Source organism: Pocillopora damicornis, chromosome 1 (assembly GCF_964200805.1).
Source record: "Pocillopora damicornis chromosome 1, jaPocDami1.2, whole genome shotgun sequence".
Classification (NCBI taxonomy): Eukaryota; Metazoa; Cnidaria; class Anthozoa; order Scleractinia; family Pocilloporidae; genus Pocillopora; species Pocillopora damicornis.
Genome location: NC_142670.1, coordinates 28,699,579 through 28,713,714, shown reverse-complemented (window position 1 = coordinate 28,713,714; position 14,136 = coordinate 28,699,579). Strand labels below are relative to the sequence as shown.

The 14,136-nt window shown below is 37.1% G+C and overlaps 1 protein-coding gene and 1 pseudogene across 3 annotated transcripts; both read right to left on the bottom strand.

Annotated features, from left to right (window-relative positions):
• Nucleotides 1–1,469: 1,469 nt before the first annotated feature.
• On the bottom strand, nucleotides 1,470–5,224 carry LOC149053140 (N-acetyltransferase 8-like). Of its 2 annotated transcripts, XM_089201514.1 has the most exons (3): nucleotides 4,962–5,224; nucleotides 3,301–3,475; nucleotides 1,470–2,500 (listed from the first exon to the last, which is right to left on the bottom strand). In XM_089201514.1, exon 3 carries the CDS (start codon nucleotides 2,494–2,496, stop codon nucleotides 1,822–1,824), a length of 675 nt encoding a protein of 224 aa, XP_089057640.1. In that variant the 5' UTR covers nucleotides 2,497–2,500; nucleotides 3,301–3,475; nucleotides 4,962–5,224; the 3' UTR covers nucleotides 1,470–1,821. The 2 variants fall into 2 exon arrangements, with proteins under 2 accessions (XP_089057640.1, XP_089057636.1); XM_089201510.1 differs by lacking the exon at nucleotides 3,301–3,475.
• A 3,438-nt stretch (nucleotides 5,225–8,662) lies between these two features.
• LOC149053139 (N-acetyltransferase 8-like) lies at nucleotides 8,663–13,222 on the bottom strand (annotated as a pseudogene). The gene is made up of 2 exons (XR_016188285.1): nucleotides 12,994–13,222; nucleotides 8,663–10,396 (listed from the first exon to the last, which is right to left on the bottom strand). The product of XR_016188285.1 is annotated as an N-acetyltransferase 8-like (transcript).
• Nucleotides 13,223–14,136: the final 914 nt, after the last annotated feature.

The following is a 14,136-nucleotide window of genomic DNA, read 5'->3' as shown; positions in this document are numbered from 1 at the left end:
ATGCAATAAACCAAAGGTAGGTAATGTCAAAGCTGTAAATGTTGCAAGTAGCGTAAATAATCGAATTATATAGCAGGTGGCTTTACTAATCATACTTTTGTGTAAGTAGTTTAGGTTTAGTATATTAACTATTACAGGCGTTTGCGCACTCAGATTGCGTCTCATTGCCGGTAGCGTTATTTTCATTGTGGCGGTGAAAGCGGCAGAAATTGGCAAAATTTGACGGAACATTCTGCAAAAATTAATCCGTTCCTTTTTCCTTTTACCATAGGTAAATTTAATTTGATTTATTCTGAAGGTGTAGAATTACTTTTTGTACGTATTTGTCGCATATTCAGTGGTTCTCACGGACAATCGCAATGACTGTTTTTTTTTTTAGTATGTAATTTAAGACCGGTGTTTTCGAGAAGGTCAAATTTGATGTTCGTCGTAGTAAGAAGCCTTTCAAAGATTTGGATGACCGTTTTGATCCTTCTTGAAAAGCACTAACCAAACGCTCTCCAACGGTACTCGATATGTACAAGATGGTCGTTTCACGATTAACCAACGCGATAAAAGCCAGTAATGTGTAAATTGAGAACCTTCATATCTTGCAAATTTCCGTCTGAACTTTCGAGGGAAAATCCAGGAGCAGAGTCTACAGAATATCAATTTCATGTCTCATTACCTCATGTGGGACGTCGAGGGTCTGGTGCGAGCTTTAGAGGGGAATGATTGGGATGCGTGGGGAAGGCTAGGGGTGGGATGAAGGGCGTTGTGTGGTCGGAGAAGGAGCACCAACATCCTGAGTTATTGCTCAAAGAGTTAGGATTTTTCCTCTCCTATCGTACGTATCAGGCTTCACAAAATAGGATAATAAGAAATTTACTAAATAACCTCTCTTGAAATTATTATCATGTAATATTTCTTTCTGACGGACCCCTTTTACCAAGAAACCTCTAAATGGCGAAAAAGAATTCTGGAGGAAGCCATAGGGGTAGGTTTCACTCAAATGTTGCATCTTCCTAAGAGACCTAAATGGCCTCTTCAATAAGTTTACACATGTAATGTGTTTGTAGTCGTGCCCTGTTCTCTGCCATATTTAAAAGTATATTTATTCTTTAGGAGAGGGTGGGGTTTGTGGTGCATGTGACTGGGGATGGGGTGAGGGTATTTATTACTCTTCCCAAGATTTGAGTAAACATGCATCCATAATTTAATACCCAGGCCCTTTTCGGCTCTGCTGTCAGGGTGAGGCGGGACTCCCACAGGGACCTTCTAGGCATTTGACATGATTGATACGCATTACTAACATTATCAATGCACCTTCAATATGTAAACTGTACCTGTTTGACTTCTGTTAACTAGTAGTTTGGAATGTGACGGCAATGTGATTGTATTAAGGCAACAACTCTGCTTTGATCATTGATCACATCATTATGGTACAAATCTTGATCAAGGATATCTCATAGACAATTATAACACAATTGTTTTTTATTTTCCTAATATTTATTGGACCTCTTTCAAGATTCATTGCATTTAGACTAAGTACTTATGAAAGACTGTGTTTCCCTTGTAACAATCAGTATTTGACAAGAAACACAATCATTTCCAAGGTACAGCTATGTTGACTGGGGGTGGGATGGGTGGGGTGGTAGAAGAAAGTTGGCATGGTTGCAAATAAAAACTTTGACCCATGTCACCTTCAATTCTTTTCCTTAAAACCTGAAAAAAAAACCATCTGAATTGCCACCTAGGAAAATGGCCTGGAGTAAAGAAACTTAACCTGAAGGTGTAATTGAACTTGCAACCTACATTTTTAAACCTTGTGTTTTGAATCTATCAGAGTTCAAGTTCAAAAGACATTATTACCATGTCTTTAAATATGAAGTTGGTAATGATAGGTTTTTGTTCTATGAGCTTAAAACCAAACTTCCTATAGAGTCTGACAGCTGGTCCTTGAGCATTTGAAGTTTTCAAAACAATTTTCTCAAGACCCTGCTGCCTGGAGTGCTTAAGAAGTTCTTCAAGCAATTTGCTCGCGACTCCCATTTTTCGACAAGTTTTGGAGACAGACATTCGCTGAAGCTCTACTATTCCTGGTTTGTGGTCTTCATTCTGAATGAGTCCCACCATTCCAACAATTTTACCATTCCATTCAGCAATGCACATGTGACAGCCTTTGTTAGACATGTAGGTCTTTTCAATGTCCAACAAGTCTGTTTTTAGGCAATGGTTGATGAACTTCCACATTTTAAAGTAGATAAAGACATACAAAAGAGCCCATAAAACAAGAGAGAGGAACAAACATGCTACCAAAAGCATGATAGACCACCTTAAAGAGGCCATGACAGCAAAAATGGTTACCATGGTAATGTACCAAAACAGATTTGAAAAGATAAGATGGGTGATACTGCTGACAAGTTGCTGCATCCCTTGAGAAAAGATCTCTCTGCATTCCTCATAGTCTGGACTGTGATAGGATCGGATTTGTAGATGCCCTTGCATTTTGATCATTTACCTGAAAAAAAATTTTCATTGACTGAATCTTTTCTTAACAAGACTGATAAAAGAAAAGAATTACATTCAGGTTTCAATCAATCTTTATGACACCATTGCAACACAAGCAGGTAATAATTAACAACTCTTCACTGAAGTGGACATGGCTTGTGGTGGATATTTACCAAGCCAGACACTGAGGTTTTTCTGTTAAACAGAAGACCAAAGAGCCAATACAAAGTAAAAACCATATTTTTAAATTAAATTTAATAACACAACTCAATATAAAATAGCCTTAAAGTATTTAAAACAAACAGAAAATTAATTGTAATAACCTGAATATCAACTAAAAGCTTACTTCTTGTCCACCTCTGTAATTGACATACATTGTGGCAAATAACTGGTTAACAATTACAAGTACAAGAACTGGTTAGCTTGGCTAAAACTGGTTTGAACAATTAGATTGAGCATCTTTAACTAAAATTCTTATGCAACAAACATTGTAATAATTATTGCGATGTATTATTGTGACATGTCAATTTAAATATAACATATGAAACAGTGTGTGCATTAAACTTAATTATTACACATTCAATGTACTATCTCTTTTCTGATTGGCCAAAAGCTTACACTGAATTTTCAAAATCAGTGTCTGGCTATATAATAATTATGTCAAGGATGCTCAAGGTCATGGGTAGTCATGTTATATATGACTGTGGTGCATGATTTCAAAGGGTAATCATGTCAAATTCACATGCTTTGTGTTGCTTGATGATTTGTATATTTTTACATGTTTAGAAATAAATTATCAGTTCCACTTACTTTCGTGACCATTTTTTCCCCTTATTCAATGTATGATGAAACATATTTTCAGATTCGGTTTCTTTGATAATCAGAATAATCAAGGTCTTAGTAAGGGTTGATAACCCCTAACTCGACCTTGATTATTCTGGATATGAAAAAAACCTCATCCAATAATTGTTTACAATTATTTGTGCTGAAACAAATTTTCAGTGAAACAGGAGTGAGGAGTTATTTTTATTAGTATACACTGAAACAGTGAAATAACACAACACAAAAAGATCATCTTAACTCATTTATACCTGCAACAATTTCAATGATATTACCTTTGGGTAAAAATCCTATGTGTTTTGCTCAGAGGTGAATTAAGCATAGGATATTCAGAGTTTGAGTAGCCAATCAAAGCACGCCTTTAACCATATCCACTGTTTAAGTATATATTAAATTTGAGTATTAAGCTTTTGCATAGAAATAGACCCATTCTCACTGTGATATCCATACATTTCTACAAGTCAATAATTTGACTTCTTCAAGGAAGAGCATATATTTAGCAAACTTTGTGAAACATTTGACTGCCATGGTGTGAACTTCTAAACTGTTTGAAAAGTTCTCTATACAGGTGAGGTGCAGCTTTGGAAAAGCATAATAACTAAGCTGCCCCATTTCCTATTTGTCAATTTGAGTAGCACTCTGTTCACGGACATGTGTTAATTTTACTGGGAAAAGTCACAATTCAAGCAATCAGCCAGTTTATTGCAAACAGAGTAATAAAATTGAACTGCTATCTGAATCTAGTAGTGTGTGAAAACAGCTTAGGTGCAGACTGAAAAATTATCCTAATTGCAAATTAAAGAATGCCTCATAGACTGGAAGGGCTGGTTATTTACAGGAGGTCTAACCCAAACCAAGGTATTACGCAATCAGTAGGCCTCAGGCTTTCTCCATAATAGGGTTGATTTAATTACATAAATGTTTGGGCTCCTATTAACACTGCTCACAAAAATTAATGTACAGATAAACGGTTCAGCTTAATTTGACAATTGTTTAGGAAGCGGTTTTTTAAAACAACGACTAAATTTTGTCTTAATAACCCGGCCGTGGAGTGCTATCAAAACAAATAAACGAGCGATTAGGTCTGGGAGTAATCGTGACTGTTATCTATTTTGGTAATTGCCCAGGAGAATTGTAATAAAATTACGCCACGACTTCATAAAACAACAGATACGGACGGCGGCTTCAGCTGGTTGTCGTTTCATACCAGAGACTCGACGTTAAAGTTACTGAACGAACAAAATAAAAATGAAAAAGGTAAAAGGAAGGAGTAAAAGAATTATTCAACGGTTCGCAACTCACTGAAGACAGGACCGAAATGAAAAAAAGACATTACATTCCTCTTTACGTGCGTATGTGGAATGGGTGGCTCGCCATCAAATTTTACTTAAACCGTCGCAGCACGTAATCTGAAAGTTTCATTTTTGATACCTTATAAGATTATGGGACTGTGTAATTTTACTTCTTTCGAGCAAAACGATCGGAATGACCGCAATCAAAATCAGTACCGAAGTACACATTGACGTACTCTGAGCATCGTTCCGAGTACAAGTTGTACCGTTACATCATTGATACAAACTGTTACATAGCAAACAACTATCCCGAGACTACCACATTAGAAAGCTACGTACCTTTATCATTCAAGAGCGAATATCGGTCTGTGCAAGATGGTTGTCCCCCAATGAACCGGCTCGCGAGCGATCAGTTGCCCCAGCAGATAAATAGCCTTGCCAAGACAATTTGAGGTTTTAAATTTCTTTGCCGGAGGACCGAGCCATAAAAGCCAGTGATATGAATTTTAAATCTTCAAGATTTCCCGAGTCGACCGGTTAGAAGACTAGTTAAAATTGACTATGAGACCTCGAAAGTCTGGTTCGAGCTGTGCGGGAGAGTGATCGGGTATGTGTGTGTGGGAGGGGGGGAGGGGGGAGAAGCACTTTAACCGAGTTGAGTATCGAGTTTTTTTCTTAAAGGGTTACAATTTTTTTCCTCTCATATCATATCAAACTGTTCAAATAAAACGATGAGACATTCGTTTTTCATGTGTGTGTGTTGCTGAACCCAAGTTTTTTCTGCATCTAACCGAGAGTGCATTTTTTGTTCGGGGGTGGGGGAGGGGGGGGTTAGGATGTTAGGATGAGGACATTAGTGCCCAGGCACTTTTCGGTTCTGCTCTTAGGGCCGATTGACGAAAAGACCTTAATAGACTGACCACTTTTGAATCTGAGCTCAAGACTTAAAGAGTTTTGATAATGTGGCTTAGATCTTTCTTTGAAATGAACTTTGATTGATATTCTATACTTATCATTTTATTATTTAACTTTCAAGCGCTGTAAACCGTTGTGGATGCTTTGTAGAAACTGTGCTATATCAATATTTAATATTTTTATTATTTACCAGTTATTTCAATGTATCTGTTTGACTTTTATCATATGGCAGTTTGGAATGTCTCCTTTAAAGGGAGTCTCATTTTTCCATTCAAACAAAGGAAAGTCCTGCTTTTTATGTGACCATTTCAAAGATTCACTGTTGTAAGATTAACTCAGTGTGAAAGGGTGAGTTTTCCTCGTATTAATTCAAGATGAGATGTGTTTTGTGGTGATCCCAATATCGCATGCAAAGGAAAATGAAAGATAATTTAGTCGTTATTTCCTGCAACGTTCTTTCATTATAAAAAATGAGAATCAAAGCAAATGAAGTTCACCCACAGAGCTTTGGATCGCACTAGATTAATTGTTATTGAACAAATAGATTATTCACGATGGTAAGACTCGGGTCAGACATGCCCGCACTTAAAAGACATAACGCTGAAGTATAATGGTCACTTTGAACCTACAACTTTTCAACAACAACAAGCCTTTGGGCAATGACACGCGGAATGATGAAAGAGAGGTTTAAATGGGTAATAAAGGAATACCTTTACGTCAATATCGTGTAAGGCAAATTCTCCCGTGATGCTTTGTCGTTGATTCAGCTTTTCTTTGAGGAACAATATTAATGATATGAAAATTCAAACCTGGAGAATTATATGAGGGGAGGAAATGACAAGGGGTGATGTAAAACGGCGGGAGCCAGTCAGTTAGTTATAATGAGAAGCGCAGAAATGGGCTTTCCATATTTCATATGCAGTACTCTTGCTAACTCAGATTTGTTGCCCCCATTATAATGTTGCATGTTATTCAGTGACAGCAAATCATGGAATCTAAAAGTCGTGTGAGTGTTTCTTTTACTGCTTTTCTCACTCCTCTGATTTTCCAACAGTACAGAAATGGGTTTAGACTGGAATTTACGAACACAATGGATGTTGTGTATCTCCTGCCAAGAATCTGAGCTGATTCGCTTAAAGGGATAAGAGACGGGAAAAATAATAAAAACGCATATGATAGATAACAAGCGACTAAAGCCAACTGGACCGACAGTGCTGCAGAAACAGTCTTTCGGTATCTTTGTATGTTCAGAGGAATTCCTATAAATTGATCGTTTTGATTATGGCCTTGGACTTGCGCTTGATGATGGCGGAGGCGAAGGAAGATCTTTACGTAGCAATAAAAGGAGGTAATCAAACAAACCACGACCCCTATTGACAAGACTCTAAAGGCAACTTTGGAATTCCAGATTGTTTTAGAATAGACCCAGTTGCACAAAAAGCCAAGATGAAGATTAAAATTGTAGTAACTCTCCTTAGATTTACAATTTGCTTGTATGGATCTAAGTAGTGTTCATTACTGCAAAGATCGATTTCATATTCACGTCTTTAACCGCAGTTCAAATATATGACTTCCATATGTTCACAACCGTTTATTCACCACTTCATGGGTTTATTTGGAACCAACACACTGACCTACTCTCAGTTGGCTTGTTAGCTCAGTTGGCAGCTAGAGCACTGCACCGGTATCGCAGAGGTCATGAGTTCAAATCCTGTTCAGGCCTGAATTTTTTTCAGGCCTTCTTTTTACTACCACCTAAGTAGTGTTCATTACTGCGAAGATCGATTTCATATCCAAGAGATGTTGCTGTTCGCTCATCTGGAGAAGCAGCTCCACGGCAAAGATTCGCTAAAAAATCAGACCGACACAAAGATCTGTGATTGCAAGGCAACAAAACATGACCTTTGACGGCGGACGAAGAGAAGAAACAGAACTAAGTCATCTCACACGAGAAACAAAGAACCGAACAAGTAAGTAGTGAAGTCACAATGCAATGAAAGCGTATAAATTTTTGGGTAAAGCTCAAAACAGATCCAGAAAGGTAAATAAACGGGACATCAGTACTTGAATAAGCTTTACGTTATTTAAGTCTCGGTTTTCCTTCTCTCCTTTAACAGATTTCAATGAACATTTCATCTTACTTTCACTTTGAAATTTTGTGCGGGAAATTAGAGCGCGGCCTTTGACCACTGTGTTGGCCGAGCAGCTTTTCCATCTCTGTCCGCGCCTTGGTATACGGACCTAAGGGGATTTTATAGTAACGTAATAGTTTCCAGTATAAAGCGCGCGGGGGGCCGCATTGGTCATAAAAACACTGATCTACGAAACACGCGTAGAACTGAGAACTGTTTCACTTCCCTTGCAATTCCGTTGGTTTCGCTGACTCAACTAAATGATCCACGCTGCCACATGCAAGACAAACCATCTGCTTTTTCGCAAGACAAGTGCTCAACACCATACATTAAGCAACTTTTCAAGGCGCCAAATTAATGTAAAAAAATTATAATACTTCACTTACTTTTTCCTTAAGTATAACTGAAAATATTTGTTTCTAAAGTATGTGTTTTGTTTGCACCACTTTGAGTTACTGCTACTAATGGTAAGCTACTGCTGACAAAGTCTCGCAAAGTAGCTCTGTTACTGTAAGAGATAAAAATAACAATATCCGCTTATTTGTATTTTGACGGTCAAAAACTGATAATACGATATACCTAAAGTTATTCTATTAGCAAAGTGTGATCACTCGTCGGAAATATTTAACCCTTTCAGCAGAGATCGGCTAGAGTAGAAGTGTGTACCCCCGCATTTCGTCATTTTCGGTGCAAAAAAAATCATCTTTCAGTTACGTAGTTCGAAGCATTTCTCGTCGGCGAATTTGGATCACGGGGTGTCTCTACGATCACAAGACGAGGTGAAAGGGATTTTTCGTTCAAAGAAGAGCAATAATTGCATCCTTAAATTGCTAATCCGAAAAATCCTATCACGTCAGTAGGCTGCAGATGCAAATGACTGCTTTCACCTTAAAAGAACGCATGAGCGGAATCGCTATCGAATTATTATGTTAATCATAACCATTACCATTACTTCCTCAAATGTGATTGGTGCATTAGCAGCTTTATTTTTCACTAAGTCCACTCAGTTAAATCCACCAATCACAGAATTGTTCTCAATAATATAGAAACAACCACTAATCCTAAAAAAGAAAGGAGAATTTTTAAAATGGAAGATTTTATCTTATGATTTTAAACCATAGTCACTGTCTCTACCAAAAATTTTTGTCCTAAATGTATTTGCTTTTTTCGGAAATTGTAACTGTTATGATTGATTGGTAACAGTACTTTGTGTCGTTCAGTTCTCTCTATAATCGTATTAACAAACTGGACTCCTGCTTTGCGCTCGTCCGATTTTGTTAATCACTCATATGATTACAGACCGAATTGAACTCCACCCAGTCCTATTACCTTTATCAATAAGGGTTAAATGCTATATAAGACAGACATACAGAAATTACGACTGTCAAATTTTTTGACATATGCATTAGAGGAAGGGACAACGACCCCTTTTTTTTTTTTTGTGACATTATTTTCTCTCCGCAGAAATGTGATTATATTAAGGCAATAACTCAGCTTTGCTCATTAATCACATCATTATGGTACAAATCTTGATCAAGGATATCTCATAGACAATTATGACAGAAATATACCAAATCCAATTTTTCCTTCCTAATAAAAGAAATTCCTATTATTTATTGGACATCTTCAAAGATTCATTGGCATCAGATTAAGTCCTTATGAAAGACTGTGTATCCCTTGTAGCACTCAGTATTCGACAAGAGACACAACCATTTCCAAGGTATAGCTATGTTGACTGTTTTTGCATAGATTAAACACAGAAATTTTTTTGATATACTTTTCTTGTTATTTTTTTGATATAATTTTCCTGTTATGTTTAATTCTTGTTTCGAAGTTTAGCTTTGAATGAATTAGGCCAGCTTAGCTGATAACCACAAAGGTTCAAGGATTCATGGAGGAATCAAGAATTTGACCCAAGTCACCTTCAATTCTTTTCCTTATAACCTAAAAAAATTCTGTCTGAATTGCTATTTAAAAAAATGGCTTGGAGTAAAGGAACTTAACCTGAAAGTGTAATTGAACTTGCAACCTGCATTTTTAAACCTTGTGTTTTGAATCTATCAGAGTTCAAGTTCAAAAGACATTATCATCAGACTTTTAAAGATGAAGTTGGGAATGAAAGGTTTTCCTTCTATAAGCTTAAAACCAAACTTCCTATAGAGTCTGACAGCTGGTCCTTGAGCATTTGAAGTTTTCAAAACAATTTTCTCAAGACCCTGCTGCCTGGAATGCTTGAGAAGTTCTTCAAGCAATTTGCTTGCGACTCCCATTTTTCGACAAGTTTTGGAGACAGACATTCGCTGAAGCTCTGCTATTCCTGGTTTGTGGCCTTCACCATTCCTACAACTTGACCATTCCATTCAGCAACCCACATGTGACAGCCTTTGTTAGACATGTAGGTCTTTTCAATGTCCAACAAGTCTGTTTTTAAGCAATAGTTGATGATCTTCCATATTTGAAGGTAGATGACGACATACAAAAGAGCCCATAAAATAAGAGAGAGGAACAAACATGCTACCAAAGGCAAGATAGACCACTTGAAAGAGGCCACGACAGCAAAAATGGTTACCATGGTAATGTACCGGAACAGATTTGAAAAAATGAGACAGGTGGTAATGCTGATAAGTTGCTGCATCCCTTGAGAAAAGATCTCTCTGCATTCCTCATAGTCTGGACTGTGATAGGATCGGATTTGTAAATGCCCTGGCATTTTGATCATTTACCTGTCTGAAAATAAATAATTTATTAACTGAGACTTTTCTCAACAGGACTGATAAATTAAAAGAATTACATTCAGGCTACATTCAATCTGTATGATACCATTGCAACACAAGCTGGTAAAAATTAACAACTCTTCACTGAAGTGGACATGGCTAGTGGTGGATATTTACTAAACCACAAAGAAGCATGGTAAATATCCACTGCAAGTCAGACACTCAGGTTTTTCCATAACACAAAAGACCAAAGAGCCAACATGAAGGAAGAACCATATTTTTAAATTAAAATTTGATAACATAACCTAATATAAAAAATAGAAGGAAACTACATCGGCACTCACGCTTACAAGTGTTTAAAACAAACAGAAAAGTAATTGTAATAACCTGAATATCAACTAAAAGCCTACTTCTTGACTGCCTCTGTAATAATTATTGGCATACACTGTGACAAATAAGTTGTTGATGATTACGGGTACAATAACTGGTTAGCTTGACTAAAACTGGTTTGAATAACTAAATTAAGCATCTTTAACTACAATTCTTATGCAAAAAAACATTGCAATAATTATTGCCATGTATTATTGTGATGTATAAACTTAAATGGGGTGTGTAAGGAACATTTAACATAAACAGTGTGTGTATTAATCTTAATTACTACACATTAAATGCACTACCTCTTTTCTGATTGGCCAAAAGCTTAAAGTGAATTTTCAAAATCAGCTCCTGGTTATATTAGAACCATGTCAAGGATGCTCGTGGTCATGGGTAATCATGTGTGACTGCAGTGCACGATTTCTAAGCATAATGATGTCAAGTTTGCACGCTTTGTGTTGTTTGCTGATTCATATATTTTTACATGTTCAGAAATAAGTAGCACTCTGTTCATGGGCATGTGTTAATTTCACCAGGAAAAGTCACAATTCAAGCAATCAGCCAGTTTATTGTAAAGAGAGTGAGAAAATCAAACTGCTTTCTGAATCTAGTGGTGTGTGAAAACAGCCTAGGTGCAGACTAAATAATTATCCTAATTGTAAATTAAAGAATGCCCCATAGACAGGAAGGGCTGGTTATTTGCAGGAGGTCTATCCTAAACCATGGTTTTATGCAATCAGTAGGCCTCAGGCTTTCTCCATAAGGGGGTTGATTGAATTAGATAAATGTTTTGGCCTCTATTAACACTGTTCACAAAAATAAATGTTCCTGAAGATTCAGCTTAATTGACGATTGTTTAGGAAGCAGTTTTGTTAAAAAACAGCTCAACTTTGTTTAAATAAGCCATTAAACTGACTTCTTGATAACCATTTTCAATCATCTAATGTTATCAACACAAAAAAACTAGTGATTAGGTTTGGGGGTAATTGTGAGTGTTCTAACTTATCTATTTTGGTAATTGCCTATGAAAATTGTCTAAAAAATTCAAATTTTTGTTCAAAATAGGATCAAATAACTTTTGAAGATACTAACAATTGTCCCATCAATGGTAAAACAAACACAGTAATAGTAACAATCAACTTTGACCGCTCCTCAATTTGAACGATGACAATTTGCTTATTTCTGTACTTCGATGAAATCTGGATTCGACCGGATCAGACCAGATCTGTTCTAAGACCGGATCACGGATTGGATTACAGATCATTGATCGGATCATGTAAAATAAAATTAGAAAATTTTGCGTGACAAAGCAAAGTAAAGTGTGCGTAACAAAATCGAGCGTAAGCCCCTCTGGCTGTATTTTCGCCCAAAAACCCCATATAGTCACTTTCACGGCTGTGTCGAGGAGTGTTGTGTAACTGCCACTACGGATGAAGGTAAGAGAGAGGTACGTATCATTTCATCAGTCAGTTAAGAAAAACGCGACACAATCCACAGTTGCTTCTTAAGGTTCTTGAGCTTCTTCCGTTGCAGGCGCATGAGGCACGTTGGAAGCCATAGTTCGCAAACTGACCCACCTAAGTGCTCCATGTTGCAAGGTCAAAGTTTCGTGCGCTATTCGAGATACGCGACCTCCCGCGGATCACTACGATATTCTACAAACGAGTAATTATTTTTAATTAGCGACATTTGGTTTGTCACGCAATCCTCTCAATGACATTTGCATTTAGCGGCTGTTCGAAATTAGTGGAGGCGCTCAATTCCCGCTCAGATCGAAGACAAACCGGAAAAAATTTGGAAAACCAGTTTGAAATTTTGACCAAAACCGAAAACCAAATGCTAACAATCCGATCTGGTCCGGTCCAATCCAGATTTTGTAGACGCCGCATCGTTCACATGACTCAAGGTCATATAATTATTAACTCATTTCAGAAATCACTCAAGATCATTTTGGGTCATATAGAGTAATTTTAGGTTATTTTAGGTCATTTAAGGTCATTTAAGTCCATTTAAGGACATTTTAGGTCATTTTAGGCCATTCCCTGTTTTAGTTACTACCAGGTAAAATTACGTAACGACTAGTTAAAAATGAACCGCCATCAAAATCAGTACCGAAGTACGCATCGACGTGCTCTGAGCATCGTTCCGAGTACAAGTTGTACCGTTACATCATTGATAAAAACTGTTACATAGCAAAAAACTACCTCGAGACTATCACACCAGAAAGCTACATACCTTTATCATTCAAGAACGAATATCGGTCAGTGCAAGATGGTTATTACCGACGAACCAGCTCGTGAGCGATCAGTTGCCGCAGCAGATAAATAGCCCTGCCAAGATAATTTGAGGTTTTAAATTCCTTTGCCAGAGGACCGTGCCATAGAAGCCAGTAATATCAATTCTAAATCTGCATGATTTCCGTCCCACCCGAACCGTCTGGTGAGAAAGTTAGTAAAAAATTGATTATGAGATCCAAAGGTCTGGTTCGAAATGTGCAGAGATTGTCGGGTATATTTGTGTGTATGACGGGGGGGGGGGGGGGAGAAGCACTTTAGCCAAGACATCTTGAATTGTTCCTTAAAGGATTACAATATTTTTCCTACCATACCATATTATGCTGTTCAATATAAAATGATAAGATATTCGTTTTTCATGTGTGTGTTGGTGAACCTAAGTTTTTTTCTGCATCTAACCGAGAGCGCATTTTTTTTAAGGGGGTGGGGTGGGGGGTTCGGATGAGGCCATTTGTTTTAGTGCCCAGGCACTTTTCGGTTCTGCTGTTAGAGCCGTTTGACGAAGGCATCTTGATAGACGGACCACTTTAAAATCAAAGCTTAAGACTTAAAGAGTTTTGATAATGTGGCTTAGATCTTTCTTTGAAATGAACTTTGATTGATATTCTATACTTATTATTTTATTATTTAACTTTCAAGCGCTGTAAAGCGCTGTGAATGCTTTGTAGAAACTGAGCTGTATAAATATTTAATAATTTTATTATTTACCAGTTCGGAATTTCTAATTTAAAGGGAGTCTCATTTTTCCATTCTAACAAAGGAACATCCAACTTTTTATCTGACCATTTCAAAGATTCATTATTAGAAGGTTTACTCTTTAAGAAAGGGTGAGTATTCCTCGTATCAATTCAAGATATCGATGAGATGCATTTTGTGGTGATTCAATATCGCATGCACAGGAAAATGAACGATCATTTAGTCGTTATTTCCTGGAACGTTCTTTCACAATAAAGAATAAGAATCGAAACAAATAAAGTTCACCCACAGAGTTTTGGGTCGCATTAGATTCATTTTTATTATTACTGTTAACAAATAGATTATTCACGATGATGAAACTAGGGTCGCACTTAAAAGACATAACGCT